A 22,544-nucleotide genomic window follows, 5' to 3' on the forward strand; every position below is an offset into this window, starting at 1 on the left:
TGTGTGTGTGTGTGTGTGTGTGTGTGTGTGTGTGTGTGTGTGTGTGTTGCAATACTGTGATCATAGATAAAATTGGTTTTTTTCATTTTTGTTATAAACTCACGAGCCGGGTACAACGTTTAACAATTTTTTATCGACAAAAATTGTTTTGGTAAAAAATTAGTAAAGTCCCTCTTTATTTTATTATTTGCATTAGTTTCGAAAAAAGCTATTTTATAAGATTTGTTTTCCCAAAATGTTGACCATTCATCTGTATTTTATTTAATAAACTTCTTATTTTTAATCTTTTTTTTTTTTTTCTTAATTATTTAATACCATCAGTGTTCTAAGCACTTATCAATTCATTGATTTCTCTTTCAAATCCTGCGTGATATGAAAATCTTTTTCTATAAATTAACGTTTCTGGGATAGAAGGTCCTTTCTCCTTATGGCGATCGAAATTTCCAATCGTCTTCATGGATAAAACTAAATAATAAACACATCGTGATTACAATCGCAGATAAGATTTCATCTAATGTTCGTTCTAAAAACCAGTACATTTATAATGAGTTCAACATCCATAGATAAACTCAACCATAATATACCTGGTATGATAGCGTTATAGTTAGTTCAAGCTTATATTATTGTAGTGGATATCATAGTTCTAAACCGACAAACATGGATTCCAAAACATAATCGACGATACGCGCGTAATATTATTTTTAATCGACTTGCGTTCACAGATTTTGTCTACGTAAAAACCGTAAGTAACAAACGTTTTCGCCGTGCTCGGTAAATGACGTTGCACCGATCGAAGACCGCCGCGAACACCTGAGCTAGTGTGTACGCGGGATTTCGTCGTTCGAACGCATAACGTAAAGTACAAATTCTGCAACATACCCGCGCGACAACCGGTGTAATACATTATCGAAAATAACGACAACCGAATGTTTGACCAGCCGCCGCGGGTATACGCGTGTTTGATATTACGTTTTCGTCGCGCGCCCGCGACCTATCTAACCCACTGGCGCTCATCGTCCGATTGTTTTTATTGTTAAAAAAACCCATGCGCGATTGTATAACCGGTTGAATCGCTGCGTGATTTCACGTTACCGAGTGGCGAATGTGTTTTGATTCGCACGCGGCGGACCGTTTATTGTGTCAAGGATAAACGGTCGACCGAAATCCATTGGGCAGAACTTGTGTTTGCGCGCCCAACGAACACGTGCACAAAAAGGGTGATTCGCTTGTGCAGGACTCCCCGGAGGAGTTGCGTGCGCATGGCCCGGACAAAAACGGGTTTCTGCGTTTTACGTAACGACTACGACGGACTCGACTCTGCGGTACGGCTATTTGCGGCGTCGTCGCCGTGGTCGGGCGAAAAATGGCGTACAAAACTTGCGCGTGAAAAAAATTATGTGTACACATACCTATACGATGGAAATATCGTTTCGACGCTCGACTACGGTTCGCGTACGTTTTCAAATACGTATTGTTTCTTCGCGAACAACGAGAGGAAGAAAAAATCTAAACCGTCACCGTCTGCGCTAGAGCTCTCGCTAACAGTGGCGTAGCAAGGGTATGGCCTAACTGTACCTTTCAATTATGAAAGTAGGTAACGCAAGGCCGTTTGAATAAACAATGTCATATAAATAAATTATCGATGAATTTGCTTGTTATTAGGCGAGAAAAGCAAACTTTCAAAGTTTAAAATCTAACCTGTAATAATAACTCATAAGTATAAATTGTATACTTAAAAATATTAGTAAGATTAAAGGTTAAAAAATATATCATGACATCAGATTTGAATTGGTTAAAAAGCGTTTTTTTTTCTAAGTTTGCCAGGGGCGTTAGCGAGTCTTCGTACGCCACTTTCGTCCGATCACCGAAAATCTACTGCAATTGACAATATATATATGTATGAAAACGTAAGACGTCCGAGTACGAACATTTCGTTACAGCATATGTATAGTGTAAACCACTGTCTAACCGCGGTACAAGTAGTTTTATCGGATAATTATTATGTGTACACACACATTCCACACGTACCTGTTACACGTTTGATAACGTAATGTCACTTTTCGACGGTGATTTTTTTTTTTTTTTAAGTACCAATAAATACATTAATCAACTCGAAAATCGTGCTCGTGTAACAGCGTGTGCTTTTCATTTACGATTGCATTATTGTATTTGTATAGGAACTTAAGGACGAAATCAAAACGACCAGTCTTTACCCGTTAAACGTTGACTTGTGTCACGAAGAGGAGATCATACGAGCGTTCCAATGGGTCGAAGAGATGTTCGGCGGCATCGACGTGCTCGTGAACAACGCCGGTGTAGGCGGACGATCCACACTCATAGGTAATGAGGTTTATAAATAGTTTATCGTTGTTATAATTCATAAAATACAATTATTGTGTCGTATTTATACACCGAAGTCGTAGTTTAAATATACATTATGCGATCAGGGAATGCAGCATTGAACTCCTTCCAGCTCATTATTTCATTTATCAATAGTTTTCAATTATAATATGATATTTTTGTTTTTCATGAATGTTTAAAATTCTTAAAAGTATCACTGAAATAATTATTTTATATTTCTTTGCTAAACTACGATGTAACTGAATATATATTAGAGTAACAAGTAAATCTATAACTCCTATCAAAAAAAAAAAAAAAAAATTAATTATAATAATACTATAAAGAGTACGGAATTTAAGATATTCGATGCCGGCAATTCGATTATTCAAGGACAATAATACTCGAGAATCATTTTGAGCGCCTTACCTAATATATGTTTTATACCTATATTCTCGCAGGCACATTATTAGCTTTTCAAATATATTCTATTGTCGATGTAGTCAAGCATTGAAACGTGGAGAGTAAACATAATTTATCATAAACAAGTGTACAAGTATTAACTATGTGAAATGAGAGGACTTGAGAACTGATATTTAAATAATTTCTACGGAGGCTTATTGAATATATATTTTATTTCTGGGGTACCTATTTGATATATTTATTCAATAACATTTTTCAGTAATCACCTATTGGCTCGCCGCACAAAATTTAAACGTATAAACAGGCCAAAAAATATTTGACTTGGTCTCTTAAAAGCACTGATTTATAGATGTATTATTAGACTAGTTTGGTTCGTTGGTATCCAACATTTAAGTATTGCTAAATCTTCAAATATACATCCACTGTAGGCCGTTCAATCCATTAGTCTTAGACATATACCTAGAGCTCCTTGGTTTGTTACGAACAAATCTTTCCATAAAAACTTCCAATTTATATAAATTTATAAATAACTATAACCTACAATCACCGAACTCGCCAAATCTCACTAAAAAATATTCCACATTAAATTATCAAACCATTCGAACCCCTCCCATCAGTAATATGTTCATTTTCTCTCTTACCGATAGTGTTTAATTTCGTCTGAAATGTACCTAATTGGTCATGAGATTTACATTAAGTATAAATTAATTTTAATATTACAAACAAAAAAAAAAACTTACAAGTTAATGTGTACAATTACATGTATATTAAATTCTAAGGTTGCGTTAGTGAACTGTTTTCTATTCAAGCTATTCATGTGAACTTTTCTTCTGCTTGTACTAAAAATGTACTTATTGTTTTTTTTGAATAATTGATTATAAAACAACTATCATAAATATGCCTATATTGACAAGAAAAAAAATTATATGGTTTTATTATACTCGTATATTATAAGAAATTTATTTGAAATATTAGATAGTATTAAACTATCATGCGTGACGTTGAACAAATTATTGAATAACAGAATCATATGTTTGTAGTATTCGAAAGTATTTGAAATTTCAAACTAAAAATGTCAACCTGGAAATGGTTATAAATTATTTCATGGTGATTTCGGTTATTTTAAGTAAAATGTATTTCCCGTCGGATAAAATTTGGTTTGTTTCTAATTTTTAATTTATTTGAAGGTATTCGTTATTGTACGAAACATTCCACGAATTATAAATATATAATATGAATCCTCCGGAAATGAAGATGACTCCTTTATTCTTCGGTTTGTAAATTGTTTATCCAATTATTAGCTCTTCAGTTCGCCAAGAAAGCTAACGAAAAAAACACAAAATAATCGAGGAAAACTGTTACAACATTTTGTATAGTTTGGTTGTTGTAACTCATAGTAAACACTTGATAAACGAGCTTTTCGTGTGGGCCGCATTCTAAAGATTTCGTGAGTAGGAATTTAAATTATTGTGTAATATTATGTATCATTAGCCAAATATTTATAAAAACGGTTGTTCAGATGTAAATGTTTTTGCGATTGTATCACCTTTTTTGAAAAGAATCAAATTTTCTTATGAATACCTCAACGAGAAACAAGAACTATGTAAGTATTTTCTACTTTATGAACGCCTATAGGTAGGCACTATTTTCGCGTGAGGATATTCGTTTTAAGATTTATCTTAAAATTCTAAATAAGACGATTAGTGCAGTGCGTATGTTAAAAATACATTGTCAATTTTTACACACGTGGACGCAAAAGATAATTCAATGGTTTTTTTAAAAAAAAAATTATCTCCCAGACTCCGTGATTCACCAACAAAATAGTTTATATGATTCATAAGGAACATTAATTTTATAATAATATAGGAAATAATTAATGAGTGATGGCGACGATAGGAATGAACGGTTATAGAAATAAGACCTGTCACTTGGACGTAATGCACAGTTAATCATAATATATTACAACGATATTATTATTAAGTTAATAACGATATGCGGTAGTCGTGAGCATTAATAGATCAGTACTTGGTAGGTTTTTTCAATATATTGGATCGTTTGATACTTACACTTTTTATGACTTACAAATGGTACGTTCTAAAACGTTGGTCAGAATTGGCACAAAGAGCAATTTATCAATAGATTTGGTAGTTGAGTTCCGGTGAATTTTTTCAAACGTATTTTCCGCTTCGCTTTTTTTTACGGAAATTATAAATAACAATTTTCTACTAATTTTCTTTCGTACGACTCCCGCTACAATTTTACCTATTTTTTCAATTCTCAACTTTAAATATTTTCGGAGGTGGGACTGTTCCATTAACATCGTGTCCCGCACATACCGCGGTGGTGTTTCGTATTTAGTTAATTCATCATTTATTATATTTTAATGTGCCCATGATAAGAATAGTTTCGACTTATAACTATTGATTTATATTTTGTACCGATTTACTGATCAACTATCAACATTTACTGACCTATTTATCAGCATGAACGTCGTCGATCAGTCACCACACTCAAATGTAGAGTGAAGTAATTGAATACTTTCAACCATCGGGTACAAGTATTAATTAACAGTTTGGCTACAAATAAAATCATCCAATGATATTGCCCAATTCGGCACGGATCACACGGTCTGCACACACAGCACGCGGTGATAGTATACTTATAGTGGCCCAAGTCCTCGTTTTTAGGTCCTAATGCATTTATATAATGCGTGCGTGTACTTCTATATAGACGCATGTATATGAATATAGGTTTGTATTCATAGGTGATATGACCGTATGCAAATTACATTATGTTAATATTCTGTCCGTAACATTATACAACACAATGTCAATATCTCACAAACCAGTAATTAAATTATTCGAAAACCCCGGTGGAAAAATTATCACGGTTCAAATTATCGCGCGTCTCTGTCGTATGTTGAAATATACTTCTTTGACTTTGTTCGATTCATGTCAGTTTTTATTGTTGATACATAAGTCGTTCAAGATCACGTGCGTGCACTGTATGAGTATGTGTGTATTAAGATTAAATTTTCGCCTGGACTACTTTCTATGTAAATACTTTTATATTGCCTTGAACCATAAAAGTTATACATATATATGTATATAGAAGATATCTACACAATACACTTTTCATTGAGTAGTTATAATAATCGACCGGCCCATAATAACATAATATTTTTAATAATCATTACAGTATTGATTTCCAACAGTGGACTGTGAAAATGTCAACATAATAATATTACTTTTTTGCCGTACCCATAATACTTTTATTTAATTCCGTCACACTATTGATGTACCCTTTCCTCACTCCGCAGTAGTTATAATACAGCCGTACAATACGTTATATATATAACTATTGTACTACTATTAATATATTTTAATACTATTAACTTCGTTATTTATATTTACAACAAAGTTGAACTCAATTTTGCTAGAGAAGTTTTGCGTCATCATACACAGCATTGCATAACTTATTTTATCAAAACAGTTCCAACATATTAGAGTCAATATTTAATACTATAATACGTTAAAGGGTAGATCCTGTGATATATTTGTGTACGCATTCCTTTGTAATAAGTGACTGTAAATGATTAAATTTCGATCGGAAATAATAATGGTTTGGTTGGCAAATATCAAACTTAAACATCAGTTATAAGTCATAACTTATGATATTAAATGATTGAGCAAATTATATCCCTATGATGTTTCTGGGTACACTACCACAAGGTTACATTAAGATTCAGAAAAAATTAAAATCGGCATTAATCTTCTCCTCTTCATTCACCGATTGGTAATGATTAGAATTAGGATGTTGATAACCTAAAAAACATACAAAAATGCCCAAAAAAAAAAAAAATGCAAAAATGCTCTAAAAACTTCAAAAAATGAACTTAAAAATTATCAAAAAATTTTAATTAAATAAGTGAAAAAAATGTATTTATAAATAATAATTTTTATTAGAGATTTGGGTATGATAATGGGTGTAATAGTAATTTAAAATGTGAATTATAACATTAATAAACAATAGAATACATTTACATTTTAAGCATTATATAAATTTATTAAAATTAAATTAAAAAGTAAATAATAATGATAAAAATGATTTATATATGAATGTTATACAAATGTTCTTTAAAATCTAAAATTTGAGAAAAATGCCCTCCACATTGTACAAAAAATACAAAAAATGACCTTAAATATGAAAAAATTACTTAAAAATGTTGAAAAAATGATGTTAAGAAAACAAAAACATGCATTTATAGTTGTAAATGCAAAACAATGCAAAATAAAATTAGAATATTCTACATTTAAAGAATCAGCATGAAACAAATTTTGAGCTAAAATAGCATTGTATAGAATTAATAGAATCAAAGGAAAAGAAATTCAAAATTCATCAACATCCTAACTTTTGTAATGATTATTCATATGTTACGGAACACTTTTCACACACACACACACACACACACATACACAGTAAAACGGTCCTTCTCAGGACCAACAAACAACAAGAACAAATATTGACCAATCACAGGCCGTTATTAGAAAAACACTAAAAAACAGCACCAAAGTACATACAACTTACGGTGAAGGGGGGGGATATCAATGGATAGGGGAGGAAAATACCTATCCTGGGATACCACCAAATTCACCGAAGGAGAAGGATACTGTGACCAAAATAAGACGGAGAATACGAGACGGACCGAGGAAAGGGAAAGGAGGAAAAGAACGACAAGAACATAAAATAACGAGATCGGGAGTGGTACCATCGGATAGGGGATGAAAATACCTATCCATAGACATCACTCACGATCTAATCGAAACAAGGGGAGAGAAGCTACCATCCGAAACGTAGACGCGACCAGACACCGGATGAACCGTTTACGCGAAAAGTTCACTGGTCGGTACGGTAATATGTTTATATATCGGCGCCCCGCCGCGAACAAATCCAAACCTAAATCTTAATTTTAATCAATTCAAATTCTAATCCTATCCTCGCTTACGCAGGTTCTCCCTGGGCCCTCTTCATTTCTCCCTCACACTGGCATAAAATTGAATCCGTTCAAAACATTGGCATCCGAATCCTTGAAATCCTATCCTTTTAAAATCTATAAATTTCGAATCTATCCAACACTCAATAAGATCTCAATCCAAAATTATGTGTTATAACAACTTCTTTTCCAACCACAACCACATCAGACTTTTAGGTAAAACAATCTATCCTCCATCCACAAAACTTGACCGTATCCCAAAACCCTACCCGTTAACACGGGCAAACCAACTATTATAACTAGGGAACGGATTTATATGTAAATACATATTTTTATTAAAACGAGATATTTAAAATTTGATAAGAAATGTTCATGATTTAAATCATTCCTATTAATATGATGCTACTTTTATTTTACATATTTTTACATATTTTGGTATAATTACATATTTTTACATATTTCACTAATTTGTAAATATTTTTAAACATATTTTATTATTTCATCATTCATACGTCTTCTTCGTACAAAAATACAAGAAATTATTTCAAATTTAGATCCAGAACTTCTATCGCTATTAGAAAAGCTCAAAATATTATGCAAAATGAAACATTGAAAACTCATTTAATTTTCATCTCAGTGAATTTTAGTTTTATTGCACATACATTTACAAAATAAGAAACAAAAATATGTCCTTGAATGAAAGTATGCAAATTGTCGAATCAACGATTGCAAAATGAAAACTCGTAAACGGACCAATAGGCGAAGTTGTAAAAAAGAAAATTCATGTTGTTACAGAAAAAAATTTCAGGCCATATTGATTATAAATCAATCAATGACATAGAGTGGCAGACACCCTTCTAAAATTTTGGAATTATCGCCTTCTAATATTATGCCCTTCAAATATGCTTAAATCAACCGATGTAGGTTGATGTGGAATGATCATTTAGCCGTTTTAAAAATATTTTCAAATCTAATAGGCGATATTTAATATTTAATAATTTAAAATTGTAATAATTCAATGCAACAAATCATTTTGATAATTTAATAATTATAATTTTTTTTTTTTTTATTAAATTTTTTTCCTACATATTTGGATGGTTTTAGCACATATTTTATACATTTTACTTACATAAATATGTACATATTTATGTATTTTTATTACATATAAATCCGTTCCCTAATTATAACTAAACCAATCCAAATTCATCCACTAATAAAGGCGCAAGCCTGGTGTAGTAAACGGCACAGTCCAGTCTTATAAAGCAAAGCGACAAATTCAATTTCTTCAACTTCCACATCAACTCTCAAGACATAAACCAAACCATACAAAAGGACTGAATTGGATTTTGAGAAGGAAGACTTACGAAAATACCAACAGCCGCGACGATCTTACAATTGGTCCTGTACAGCCGATCAGAGAACCTGAACCGCCCCCGCCGCAGCTGAAAGCCCAACATACCGTCGCTACGGTTACAAGCATCGCGCCGCAACGGAAGCAGACAGTGCTCACCGAGACCCACACGCCGATTACAACGAACCTGCCGCCGCGATCACTCGTTACGGTATATCGCATACACGTCACACCGCACGGCGTGGTCATCCGGATTACACCTCTCGGAGCTAATCGATTACTAAATAAACACTATTTAGCGAACGTCCTCGAAGTGCAATTGCGGTCGACAATACACGGCGGCGACCCACGTAGCCTCTCGGTGCGACGTCAAACTTCGACCTACGGACGGTCCCGGACTCAACGGTCGGCCGACAGCGGACGGTGCCTGACCCGAAGCCCGAACGCGGAGTAAAGTCGGAGTTGACGATCGAAGACCCTGGAAACTCAGCCGCTACCCGTCCAGCGTGGCGCGGACCACCACCGACCAGTGAACACCAGGCCGCCCGGAAATACTCGCCAGCCGTCCGACCGAACGGATTCAGAGCAACTATTCCAGCACCTACGACCATCGGACCAACACTCGGCCGCAACTCGTCGTCACCAAAACAACATTTTTCAGCGCTCCCAAAATACTACCGAGACACTTGATCAAGTTGACCACCCCGGATTCGGCTCATCGCCGGGGTACTGATTAATTAAGTCTGTACCGGCGACGGTCAACCCCCAGATCCATAACTGTATATAACGCATGACACAACCGATATTGTAATATTAGGGCCCGGCCTCGGCTCGGCTAACGTTCACAAGCACCACCGACTGTTTCGACCCACTTTTCCAAGTTTGGTCGAAACACGCCGACGCTTTACTAAACGTATGTTTATTTATGTATTATACCAAAATAGAGGAATGTGATTACCTATAACTACGTGCATTCATATTCTTTCACGATCCGGAACGTCACCTCGGACGTTCCGTTTCACATACTCGGTGTGACTAAAAAAATATATGTGCGTCTGATATCTGAACAATAAAAATTCACAGATTTTATTATATTTCAAAGATTGCGTATTCAAATTTTTATTTTTAATTTAATTTTGTGAATTCATATATAATGGTCACATCACGTAATCTAAACATTTTTTTTTTTTTTATATGTTTATTTACACAATCTGATACATATATTCTGAAAAATAAGTATAAGTGTATTAAGATTTAAAATACGAAAATGGCAGATAAACAACATTTGAATTCGAGAAAATAGTTAAGCAAATAGCGCTCTACCTTTTTATCCGTAAAAATTTCAAATATCTAATACCGAGAAGTATATTTATAGTACTATTATAATACTATAGTTTAAGTTTAAACTTCAATTTTAATTTTATTAGTGTGTTATTATCGTACAAAACTGCAAAATGCGAGGACATCGATAAAAATAATTGCTCATTATTACGGCGTAATGTCTAACGCAAATTAAAAATTAATGTTAGATGGTATGTATTGATGCCTGATGTCATAATACGCGTCGAATGCAATGCGATAAATTGATAAACTCTTCTTTAGAATTTTAACCATCTAACAATTAAACTATAAACATTTTTAACATAACCTGTAAGATATTAACGCATTCCTAACAACATGTATATCGTGATTTGTGAAGTAGTTTACGATAGGTAGTGATATTTTAAATTTAGTTTACTACAGGGACATTATTATTAAAGGGGGGAAGGGGAGATAAATGGATATTAAATCATACATTTTTAAAACACAGTTTTAGCTAGAAGAGCATTATCTAAGAATTTTTCTGAAAACAGCTAAGACACTGCCAAAAAAGTATCAACAAACCATGAAAACTATGCAACTAACCAATTCTTTACGAAATATGTGATCAGCAATTTTCAAAGTGTGTTCTAAGGAACCTACGGTTCCACAAGATTTGTGTAAATATAAAAAAAATGTATATTTTCAAATATTTTATTCGGAAATATAAATCATTTTTCTATATTTTAATTAAGAATATACATGTTATGGCCCCTAGGCAATGAAAAAAAAGCGTGGAAAAAGTAATTCCATTCGTCATTTCAGGCTGTACACGATTGATACACAAGTAACGAAAAACCATAAAGCAAATATCTTCTCTATAATATATGCCACACCGAATTTTTTTGAATTCACCGATTTTACGCGACGATGTTGAACAACGGTCCTCACTAAGGTTTTAGAAAGTCGGTTGAATAAAAATATGTAGCCCTCAGTAAACCCCGACGACCGTACAAAGCATACATACCTGTATAAAAATGTCTCGAACTAGTAATAGTTAAAAACACGGCCAACGTTTACGCTGTAAACGTTTAATTTCTTCCGATAGAAATGTGATCATCGAGCACGTTAATAAATGTTCCTTCTATGTGTTGCAGACGGTACCGTTTCGGAGTGGAAAAAAATATTGGACGTAAACGTCATAGCGTTAAGCGTTTGCTCGCGCGAAGCTGTGAAGTCCATGACCAGCCGTAACTTGGAAAACGCTCACATCATTCACCTGAGCAGGTAAAAACACATTAAAATTATTATGGTAACATTGTTGTTGTGGTTCCAATGTGATTGTATTTGCTGAACGGTCGGTTTAGCAATTTGGCGCATTTCGTCCCAGCGTATGGACCGTTTCACTTTTACTCCGCGACCAAACACGCGGTGCGCGCACTCACCGAAGGGCTGCGACAAGAACTGAGGGCGTTGAAGAGTCCTATAAGAGTCACGTGCATCAGTCCTGGCCTCGTCAAGTCGTCCATATTCAAGAACTCGCTGGGAGAAAACTTCGACAAACATCTGTACGACAATCACCCCAGTATTAGCCCCGCAGACGTGGCGTCCACAATTGAGTTCATACTATCCACTCCTCCGCACGTACAAGTAATATATTACAAACCGATTTTTACATTTAATACCAAATCTCATAGTTTGAACTTTTATTTTCACGATTAACAATTACATTGCATCCAAACCAAAATACCAGAAAAAAATACAACCTTACAACAAACTTTATTTATTATTTAAATATGTAAAATCACAAATATACATTATAATTCATGTTCAAATAAATGAGGCAATTGTTTATAGTTTAAAAAATATTCTGAATAGTGAAACAAAATACTTTATTTTATTTTTGTTTTCTTTATCAATCACAAAACCATTGATTATAGAATATAATGAAAATCTATAATCGCTATATTACATTTTAATAAGTACAGTAATTCTGGAATTAAATATATTTTCTGTCTGTAGTAAGTTATGCTCATTTTGTAGATAAATACAATGCATTCAATTCTTAATATGTATTTAGTAAATAGTTTATAGAATATTTTTCACTTTGTAAAATCACAATTATTCAAAAACTTATAAAATATTATAAAAAAAAAAAAGAAAAAAAATTACAAATACTAATAACGTGAAGTTATGGTAAAAAAATATTTATGGTTTATGAAAAGAAATTTTTTACTTAAAATAATAAGAGAAAAATATACACTCAATGATAAAAATGATTCATTAATTACTATGTCATGTTGTAAAGATACAATAAAATGAAGTAATTGATTAAAATATATAAAATATACAAATGTCTTCTGTAAAGCGAATGATTTTAGTGAAACTTAAAAATGAAAACATATAACAATATAAGAATAAATCGTATACTATATATATACATAAATGTTATCACAGTCACAACACAGAAGACTTATTACAATAATATCTCATAAACATAAATATCAAACAAGTTAATTGGCATACAAAAACATTTTATGCACTAAAAATGATACAAAGCGATATATATATATATATACGTATGTTTATGTTTATTACCAAAATATGACTTGTAGAGAAACCTTTACCAAATATATTATAGTTATCATATTATAGTTGAAAACAATAATACAATTTTTTTTTTATTTATAATTTTACAAAGATTAAAATTTTTAAAATTATTATTTGTTTCAGGTGCAAGATATTATAATCAAACCTGTAGGTTCAGAGGCGTGAGTTACATGAATTCTCATTAAATACGTTATAAAGTTCATCTCAGATTAAAATATTAATGTAATAGTTAATCAAATAATTAAAATTTACATCGTAATACAAAGAACTTAAATATGTATACATACATATGTGTATAAATATAATTATATGGTACATTATATAAAGAACAACATATAATAATAAAATGATGATTCTTAATTTTACAGAATTGATATTTACAATGGAATTTTAAACCAATAGTTTGAAAAAATGTAATAAACATTGATAATTATATGATAATTTTAATATATAACATACATTTATAGTTTATTAGTTACTAAACAAGATTATACTTTTTAGTAAGTTAATTTTTAGGGAAATCTTTAGATGTAATATTATTTACAGAATGTTTATTTTATGTTTATTACAACCTCTAACTTCTATCATATTTATTCATTGGTTTTATAACCAGGTGTTATAATTTGTACATAAATAATATAAATAAATGTATATAGAAAAACTTAATACAAATTTCTGTCATTCTTTCTCTTTTTTTAGATAAATTTACACTTAAAGTTTACCATACCAATCCAATTAAATAATTTATAATTCTATAATGAGCATAAGACGATGCAATAAAAAATAGATGCAATATAAGAAACCGTACACAATCTTGCTGGACAACTGCAGTTTGACGAGACCCTTTATGATTGGGAAATTCACCAGTAGAATAAAATGTCTCTAGTAAGCGTTCTTTTTCTTCCCAGCGGTCAAACAACCATTTGGTCATTTCTTCTTGATCTTTAGGAACCTAAATTTTGGTTTTTATTCATTATTAAACTAAAAAATAAAGTTATTAAAATGATCGACATACTTGTGAACTAGGAAATAATCTGTAGTACATATGTGTGCGACACGCTCTTCTTTGACCCATAATGATAGTAGGTAAATCCAATGGTTTTCCTTCAGCATATGCTATTGTAATATCCAAAATCCAAGCTAACTTGTCAGTATTTTCATCTATTAAGTAAAATAAGGATCAAAAGATTAAAACTTTAACTAAATAAGACTAATAATTATTTTAAATTAATAAAACATTATATACTAAATTTCTAAGTTTTTAAATAAAATAATTGTTTGAATTATGAAGAATACAAAAGAGAAATTGATTAATAAGTGATTTTTTTTTGTTCCTCTCTACTCAATGTTTACTATACCATGTAATTATCATAAACTAGCTATAAAGAGTTTCTGTAAAAACAGTATCAGCAAGGAGTAACTACATGACACAAAGATAATGAAAATAAATTAATCTAAGATTGTTTAGTTATTATTCAAATTATTATTTATTAATAATAATATGTATTGAACTGTGTTTATTTAACTAATGCTATTATTAAAAATGTTTTCCCCTACTTAGATTTTGTACTTAAGATAGTTAAATGAAAGTATGCTCTTATACTGAGTCAATTCCTTTTATACTCCACATGTTAAACAAGTTTACAAACTTTAACAATTAAATATTCATGGAGATATATTGAATTATATTATGAAATAAAAACAAGAGAAGAAAAAATTATTGAATGCCAGCTAAAAGAAGACTATTGTGAATATTTAGGCAGTTTATTAATAAAATAAAATAAAAATAAGTTAGAAATTTTCTGGATTAACATTAAATCAATAAATAACTAATGAAATAGGAATACAATTTGATAATAATGAATAAATTATCCACAGTAAAAAAAATAATTATAATTAAATTATAGTACCATTCACATGACTTCAGAAGGTAAAACACAAGATAAGTACTACCAGAGTTACTAAACCAAAGAAATTTGTTTATATATTTTTATGTGTTATTCTTCATAAAATAAAAGATTTTTACAAAAATATTTATAATTATAACTTACTTAATTCAGTGTTATTGTTAGTCACACCGCCATATTTTGTTTGTTTTGGTGAAAGTTCATCAATGATTGCTGAAAAAGCTCCTAATCTTGGTAAAGTAACATGTTCTAATAAAGGTAGATTGTTTTTCTGAGCATACCTAAATTGATGATTAACAATGAATATTTTCAGATTGAAATTTATTTTATTTATTTAATCAATTACCGTAGACTAGCTTCTCGTCTTTTTCTTAAAAATCCACCTTCTGGAAATAATATGATTAATTTCCGCTGCCGAGGTATATAAGATCCACGAATGTGAGTCCGTAATTCTTTGACAGCTTGTTCTCTTTGATCTTTGCCCTGTCAAAAATAAAATAAATTCATGATAATTTATTTTAAATTTTAAGTATAAAACATATAAAAAATGTCACTTACTGATAAGATAAAAAAATCTTGATGTATGATAGAAATAATACCAAAATTAGTAAACTTAAAAATTCGGTCCATAATCCACATAATATTAGGAAGTACACCAGCTTTGGAATTAAAATTTGTCATTAACATTGGTACATCTGCTGTTGATTGATGGTTGACTAATACAAGTGTACGTTCATTTAAGCACAATCGAATATCATCCCCCATTTCAACAACTATACAAAAAATTAATACCATTTTTAATAAAACAAAAATCAAACAAAAAAACAGTTTAATAAACAAATTAAAAAGTCTAATAAAATGTATTAAAATACCTAATTTTAATTAATGGTATGAAAAGTACAAAATAACAAAAAAGGAAATATATTGTATTAAATTGTTAAATAATTAATTATTAAAATATTAAAAATTAGATTTTTTTCAATAAGTACTAAAATCTTAAAAATCTACTATGAGTAGTACTATGTAGTACATTTAATAAACATCTAATTACTTGAACACTCAAGTTTTGAATAAAATTATTATAGTTGTAAATAAATATATTTTAATGTTTGATCGAAATAATATAACAACAAATACTGTATTAATACTATTTATAAATATCATAAAAATAATTTTTTATTTCATATGGTAAAATTATAGTAATAAATCAATCTATGTGTTATCTAACATCAGTTAATAATACATTTTTAAATTGGTGTATATCGGATGTGAAAAATGTAATTTAAGTAAAAAGGTTAAGACATAATTACCATTATAAATACAATTTATACTTAATAGATTGTACAAATCGTTAAAACATAAAGACGATAATTTTTTTGACATTATATTTAAATATTAATACTGAACAGTTATTAGTATGTATTGATTCAGATATACATATGTGTATATATATATAATAATTATTATTGTTAATAATGTAGAAAAAATTACTTACTATCATATCCAGCTGACCAAGACCACATAGAAACCATTGCTAATAGCCAATGAAAAAATAATCCCTCAAGTTTCCAGTACAAATCAGGATGAAGTTTTCGCAATGGGAAAAAAATAATCATCCAAACACAATATGTTGGTATACAGTATATGTTGTTGATGAGTACAAATAGTATACGTATAATGACTTTACATGTTACAGTAGCTCTGAAAACAATGTTTAAAAAAAAAAAATAATAATTATTATAATTTCTTTTTATGAAGATTTTTGTGATCTGTTGGTTAAAACAATGATTACATTTAGTAACTCTATAGTGTAAATGTACAAGGTATAAATTACAAAATTAGTTCAAGGAGGTAGTAATTTGTTAAAGGCACATCAGCATTATAAGTTATGAAATATTAAGATACTAAGAAAAATGTTAGTGAATATTAATTGTAATATAAATTTATATATTTATTTATTTTTGATTAAGAAAAAAAAAAAGTTTCAATAATAAATAATTTTAGTATCAGTCAAAAGTATAATACTTTAACTTAGATAACATTCCTCTAAATAAGCATGTAAACATGTTTAATCAAACATTTTACAAAGTATAAGAAATTATACAAGTTGAACAATTTGTGAATGAAGTAGTGAGATTAAAATTATGAAAATAAGGGGACATAATAGACTGCTTCATTTTAGTATATTACCATATTAGTAATATGTTAATAAATTAATTGTAAGTTAAGAATAAATATTACATACTATATACTACATTTATATATTACATGATATTATCTGTTGTAATAAACTTGTATAAACTAATAACTTAAGATAAATAAGTCATAGACAAAATAAACTATTAATTGAGATTTAGAAATTGTAAATTGATGCATTGAAATTAGGATTTTAATAATTTAAAATACATAAAAATAAAACTTAAATACACAACATGATAATATATTTCATAATGCTTATATTAATGTCAACTATTCAAATTATAAATCAATTAAGTTTCATGAATATATACAAAAACAAATTAGTTTGATAGAGATATTAAATACTGTTATATTCAAGAAATTATGAATGTTTTAAAAATAAAATAAGAATGAAAACCAAACCATGTTTATTAATTATCTAATTATAACAATAAAAAAAAAAAATACATTGATATTAACATTAAATTATGATTATTAATTTTTTGTATAACTCTCAGTAGATGTAAAGCACAAAATGATTGAAGTCCATTTGCTCTCGTGTTTTTACTGAATGATGCATCTATTGTAACACTTTGATAAGCTATTTATATGAACCATGGAGTTATTATTATTATATGATTTAAATTAATTTTTTATCAAAAATAAAATGATTCATCCTCGAAAACCCAATATGAAGAGTGGAGACATAAAATGAATGTACCAGAAACTTAAATTGAAATTCAACAGAAATTGTTGAGTGACTTTAGTTTTTCAAAACCTTTCAATTATTAATGATTTAATAATAAATCACTGAAGTTGAAACCTCTAAACAGCCTAAGCACATAGATTACATAAAAAATGAATTGGAACAATATTGAGCAAAACAGTTAGTTTTAACATAAATAGGAAATGTTTAAATTCTTTTTTTTTCCACAAATGGAATAATGGTCAATTTTATAATAAAAGTGTACATATGCTTTGAAGATGAAACATACTGTTTATTTGAATACGGTTCAGATTCTGAAAAATGACTCGTAGAGTCTGAACATAATTATATTTAACTGTTAGGATGCATATCTCTGTTTTTCTTTTAGGTACTTATTTGTTTCATGCTTATATGTCTATTGAATATAATTTTAAATTGGTAATTTAATGAAAGCTAATGGTCATGTGCAATAATAAAGATAAAAAAAAAACATTTTAGAGCAAACAAAATGCATACATGTATTATTATAATTGATAAACAAATTATGATTTAACAGAACTATATAAGGATAATTCAGTAAAATGTGCATTTAATAAAATTAATTTAAATTAAATTTTATTATTTTATGTATTATTTTCAATATTATATAAATAATAATTATATATATATATATATATATATATATATATATATATATAAATATTATAAATATATAATAATTAATAGAGAAAAAAATTGTTATAATTCTAATAATTTACAATAATTCATGAATTGGTAATGCCATTAATTATAAAATATTAATTTAATAATTTTAATATATATATATATATAAAAGAAAATTAATTACCTAATTAATAATATATTTTATTTGACTATAGAAATCAAAAATTATATACTAAATGATGTGTAAGATTTGAAATAATTGTAATAAATACCATTTTAAGAATTTATAAAATAAATTTAAATAGATAAAAACTTTTAAAATTAAATGTTATAAATTTAATAGAATATGAAGTTTAACTTTCTTTCATTTTGACAATTACTAACAACATGGCAAATTAAAAAAAGTTTGTATTTATGTTGACATATATTTAAAATAAATAATAGCAACAACTAATGATAATATATATAGGTATAAGTTCTGTACACAATTTAAATAACATTAGGTGTTCTATAGTTATATACCTCTACCTATTATTTACAAGTAAATTCAAGTCATTTTTAAGACTGATGATTCATAATAAATAAAATAATAATAGTGTTGCTAAGATAACTAATGAGTAACATAGGTATGTTTCAACAAATAAATTGCTTAGCCTTGAGAATCAGTATGATGATTATAATTTTCTATTGACTATTTGTATTGCTGTAAATCAGATAGTTTGATTATTTGAAATTCTTACAAATGAAAATAATTGTTTATGTGGGTTATCAGTTTTATTATGACATAGCTTTCTAACATTTTCAAATTGAGTATTAACAACTGGGTTACATGAAAAAGCATACAAGTAACTAAGTCATATAACATGTCCAGGGACCAAGCAATTTACCAACGATAAATGTTTAAGAACAATTGAAAATACTAGACTAATTAATTGATTTGGTTCAATGCATTTCATCAACGACAATATAAGTATAGCAACGCCTACACATTGCGTTATATTTTTTTTTTGGGTCATAGTAAATTTGTACCAACCTGTAACCAAATGTTTTCAACCGCCCGTCCGGCATCTCTATACTCATGTCAGTCTTCATAGCCGAACTGGTTAAACCATGCACGTGCAAACAATATCAATATATCTGCGCGAGAACGAAAAAACAGTTGAAAAAATGAAAAATTACCACACGAACATCATAACAATGTCATGGTTGTATGGGAGGTGAGAGTCGAGTGGTCCGATCGGAAAAATCCACCGGTCCAAAACTCGGGGGCAGCGTACTCACTAGACAAGTAAACAAATATACTCTGATGTGCGTGAGAGTCCGAATTCACATTTTACTCGGACAGCGCGGAGGTTGGCCGATAACGTCAGGCACACGTTCCGACGGTTGGGCCGGCGTCTGTGATCGATTATCGCGCGTGTCCGACACTCCGACTGATGCACACGTCTGGGTGTTGGAAACGACCGACGGCGAGTTTCACGACGGGAACGACACTCGAACTGCGTACAGGGCCGACTGAGGAACACCGTTCCGCCGTTTTTATCAGCAGCGAAAAAACAAAAATAATAATACAATCTATGTTCTACACGGACCGAAATAAATGACCTTAACACACACCGCAGCTGTTGCAGCCGCTGGTAATCAGTACAACCCCGGCGGACAATCAGTACCGTGGTTACGTGTCTCGGCATCGGACCATTCGGTCACGTCACACCTTGGTCCCCACCGACGGTTCTACGTCTGAGTCACAGAACTACGGAACACCTTAACAAAATTATTGTATGTGAATGGTTATATAGTAGTTAAATATTCGAAAATTTCTCTAAACAAACGTATAACGTTTTACCAAAGGAAAAGTTTACGTCTATATGATTTTTTTTTGTGTGACGAGCCGTTTACGAAAATGAAATAGCTAAAGAAAATTAAACAATAATAATTGTTTTAATGACGTTAATATTGCCGTACGTTTTCGTCTCGATTTCTGCAACCGTTCGATAGTATATCGTTTAACTATAAAAATGATCAATATTAGATTAAACAATTAAATTTAAATTCTAGTTTCCAAACATTAAAGTGTGCCCACAAGGTTCCAATGATATACACTTATTTAAATATTGTATCAGTGTGTTATGTAATACGCTTATCAATAATATTATCATTATTTCAAACTGTATTAACAGGAAACTCAATAAAATAAAAATCGGTAAAGTTTTTAAATGAATTGATAAATTTTTTAAAAATCTGAACAGTTTGGTGGCAATTGGTAGGACTCTGTAAACAGCAAAAACAAACCTGATAAACCCAAGGATTATTATTAATACACCTTGCGACAAACCGGCATGATGGGCATACGTAAACTGCGCACAAATGACCTTTTTTTTTTTTGTAAACTGCACCCAAACTGTTATCCTTGTTAAAAAGTTATAATGTAAATTGCGCACGATTGTATATTATACAAAACTTTTAACTTGTCAACGTAAATCTATGATTGTGTACTTTTTCGATCAAAATGTATTTTTGTCCAAAACCATAGTTAGAAAAATATCAATACGTTATCGAATAACTATTGCGGTATACGATAACTGATGATTATTACTACATCCGGTATAGATCTGCTAGTACTTATCATATTCACTTTAATCAGTGAAGTCACGAAGGCCAAAAAATTCGTTTCACAGCGCGAAAAGAGCTTGAAAATAATTTAATTAATAAATATAAAAGTGGTCAAACTCCAATTGATGAATATATTTGATATATGCTATTATTTGTCCTAATATTGTACTTTTTAAAATTATATATATTTTTTTTTGATTTTAATTAATGGATTTAATTTTTTTTAACTATTTAACTGTTAATATTATATAGCTGTAATATATAAAATAAAGCTATAAAACATAGCTCTTCATTTTTTAAATTTTACCGGGGCGCAGTTTACAAGTGTGATTATGTGTTTACCTGTACCTTGGGCGTAGTTAACAATCACCGGGAATGATAACAGCCGCCTCGGAGATAAGTGATAACACTATCTTAACGTTTTTGATAAAAATTGAATTATCCACTAAAAATATAATAATACTCATACAATTTTATGTTCAACGCGCCTCATACATTATAAAAGAATATTTAAAATGAGTATCATTCAAAAATTTTAGTGGTTCGTTTGCATATTTGTTCTACATACTTCTACATACTTAAATGTACACCGAGTATACATTTCTTTTGATTTAATGATAGACTATTGTTTATTTATTTAATCATATCGCAGAAACTATAAAGAGCCACAGTGTCCATTGGTATAAGTACCTCAATATTTTCAGCATGTTAGGAATAATTTATCTCGTAATGGTATTGGTATTTCATCAATCTATTATGTATAAACGTATTATTACAACATTCTCATTCGACATACTCAACATTTTGACTTGTCATAGATTACAATAAAATTATCAACTCTTATTATTATTATTATGCGTAATCTGCACTGTTATAATTAGCTATAACTGTAATAAATTAAAATTTTGATTGGTCTAACAATTTATAATTTTAAATCAAATCAATCGAACAATTAAGTAATTAATATAATTTTCTATTTTACTACCTAACTTAAACTTACTATCTTGAAAAATTAAAACTACATGATGAATGATTAAATTGTTCCAACATAAATTGTTTGATTTCTAATGGGAGTATAAATACTGTAAAAACATTTTTTAATTCTCCAAATGAAGTATATATATTTTCATTTTAGATTATTTTAATTACATAATAATTTGATACATAATAATTACATACATAATAATTTCGTAAAAATAAAGAAGCATGGAGATACCTGGTCATTGCACCAAAACAATTTTTCCCCCATATTTTGACTTAACAACAATTAGAGGTGAAAATATAATCACAAATAATACGAAACTGTGCAACATTAAAACTATGTATTATAAATTATATTTTAAAACGTATTATAGGGAAAAAAACAACTTATTGATTTATAATAAAACCCGGTTATAGTACCGAAATTCACGTTTTACCTTAATTTTTTTTTTTTTTTGTTTTTCGCTAATATTTTCAAATGTA

General features: G+C 29.7%; 2 protein-coding genes across 2 annotated transcripts in view; one reads left to right on the forward strand and one right to left on the reverse strand.

Moving 5' to 3' along the window:
- The window catches only part of LOC112687088 (dehydrogenase/reductase SDR family member 11-like), a 14,128-nt gene extending 833 nt beyond the window's left edge, over positions 1-13,295 (forward strand). The window contains exons 2-5 of the mRNA XM_025559629.1: positions 2,178-2,340; positions 11,561-11,690; positions 11,771-12,053; positions 13,137-13,295. Coding sequence (XP_025415414.1) covers positions 2,178-2,340; positions 11,561-11,690; positions 11,771-12,053; positions 13,137-13,178 — 618 coding nt within the window. The 3' untranslated portion in view covers positions 13,179-13,295. The remainder of the gene's footprint in view (positions 1-2,177; positions 2,341-11,560; positions 11,691-11,770; positions 12,054-13,136) is intronic.
- A 222-nt stretch (positions 13,296-13,517) lies between these two features.
- LOC112687087 (acyl-CoA:lysophosphatidylglycerol acyltransferase 1-like) lies at positions 13,518-20,091 on the reverse strand. Its single transcript, XM_025559628.1, has 8 exons — positions 19,749-20,091; positions 19,501-19,604; positions 16,416-16,621; positions 15,479-15,693; positions 15,267-15,403; positions 15,065-15,201; positions 14,029-14,174; positions 13,518-13,965 (listed from the first exon to the last, which is right to left on the reverse strand). The coding sequence occupies exons 2-8, from the start codon at positions 19,557-19,559 to the stop codon at positions 13,732-13,734; spliced, it is 1,134 nt and encodes a 377-aa protein (XP_025415413.1). The 5' UTR covers positions 19,560-19,604; positions 19,749-20,091; the 3' UTR covers positions 13,518-13,731.
- Positions 20,092-22,544: the final 2,453 nt, after the last annotated feature.

This window comes from Sipha flava, unplaced genomic scaffold (assembly GCF_003268045.1).
Source record: "Sipha flava isolate LNK unplaced genomic scaffold, YSA_version1 330_pilon_pilon, whole genome shotgun sequence".
Lineage (NCBI taxonomy): Eukaryota > Metazoa > Arthropoda > Insecta > Hemiptera > Aphididae > Sipha > Sipha flava.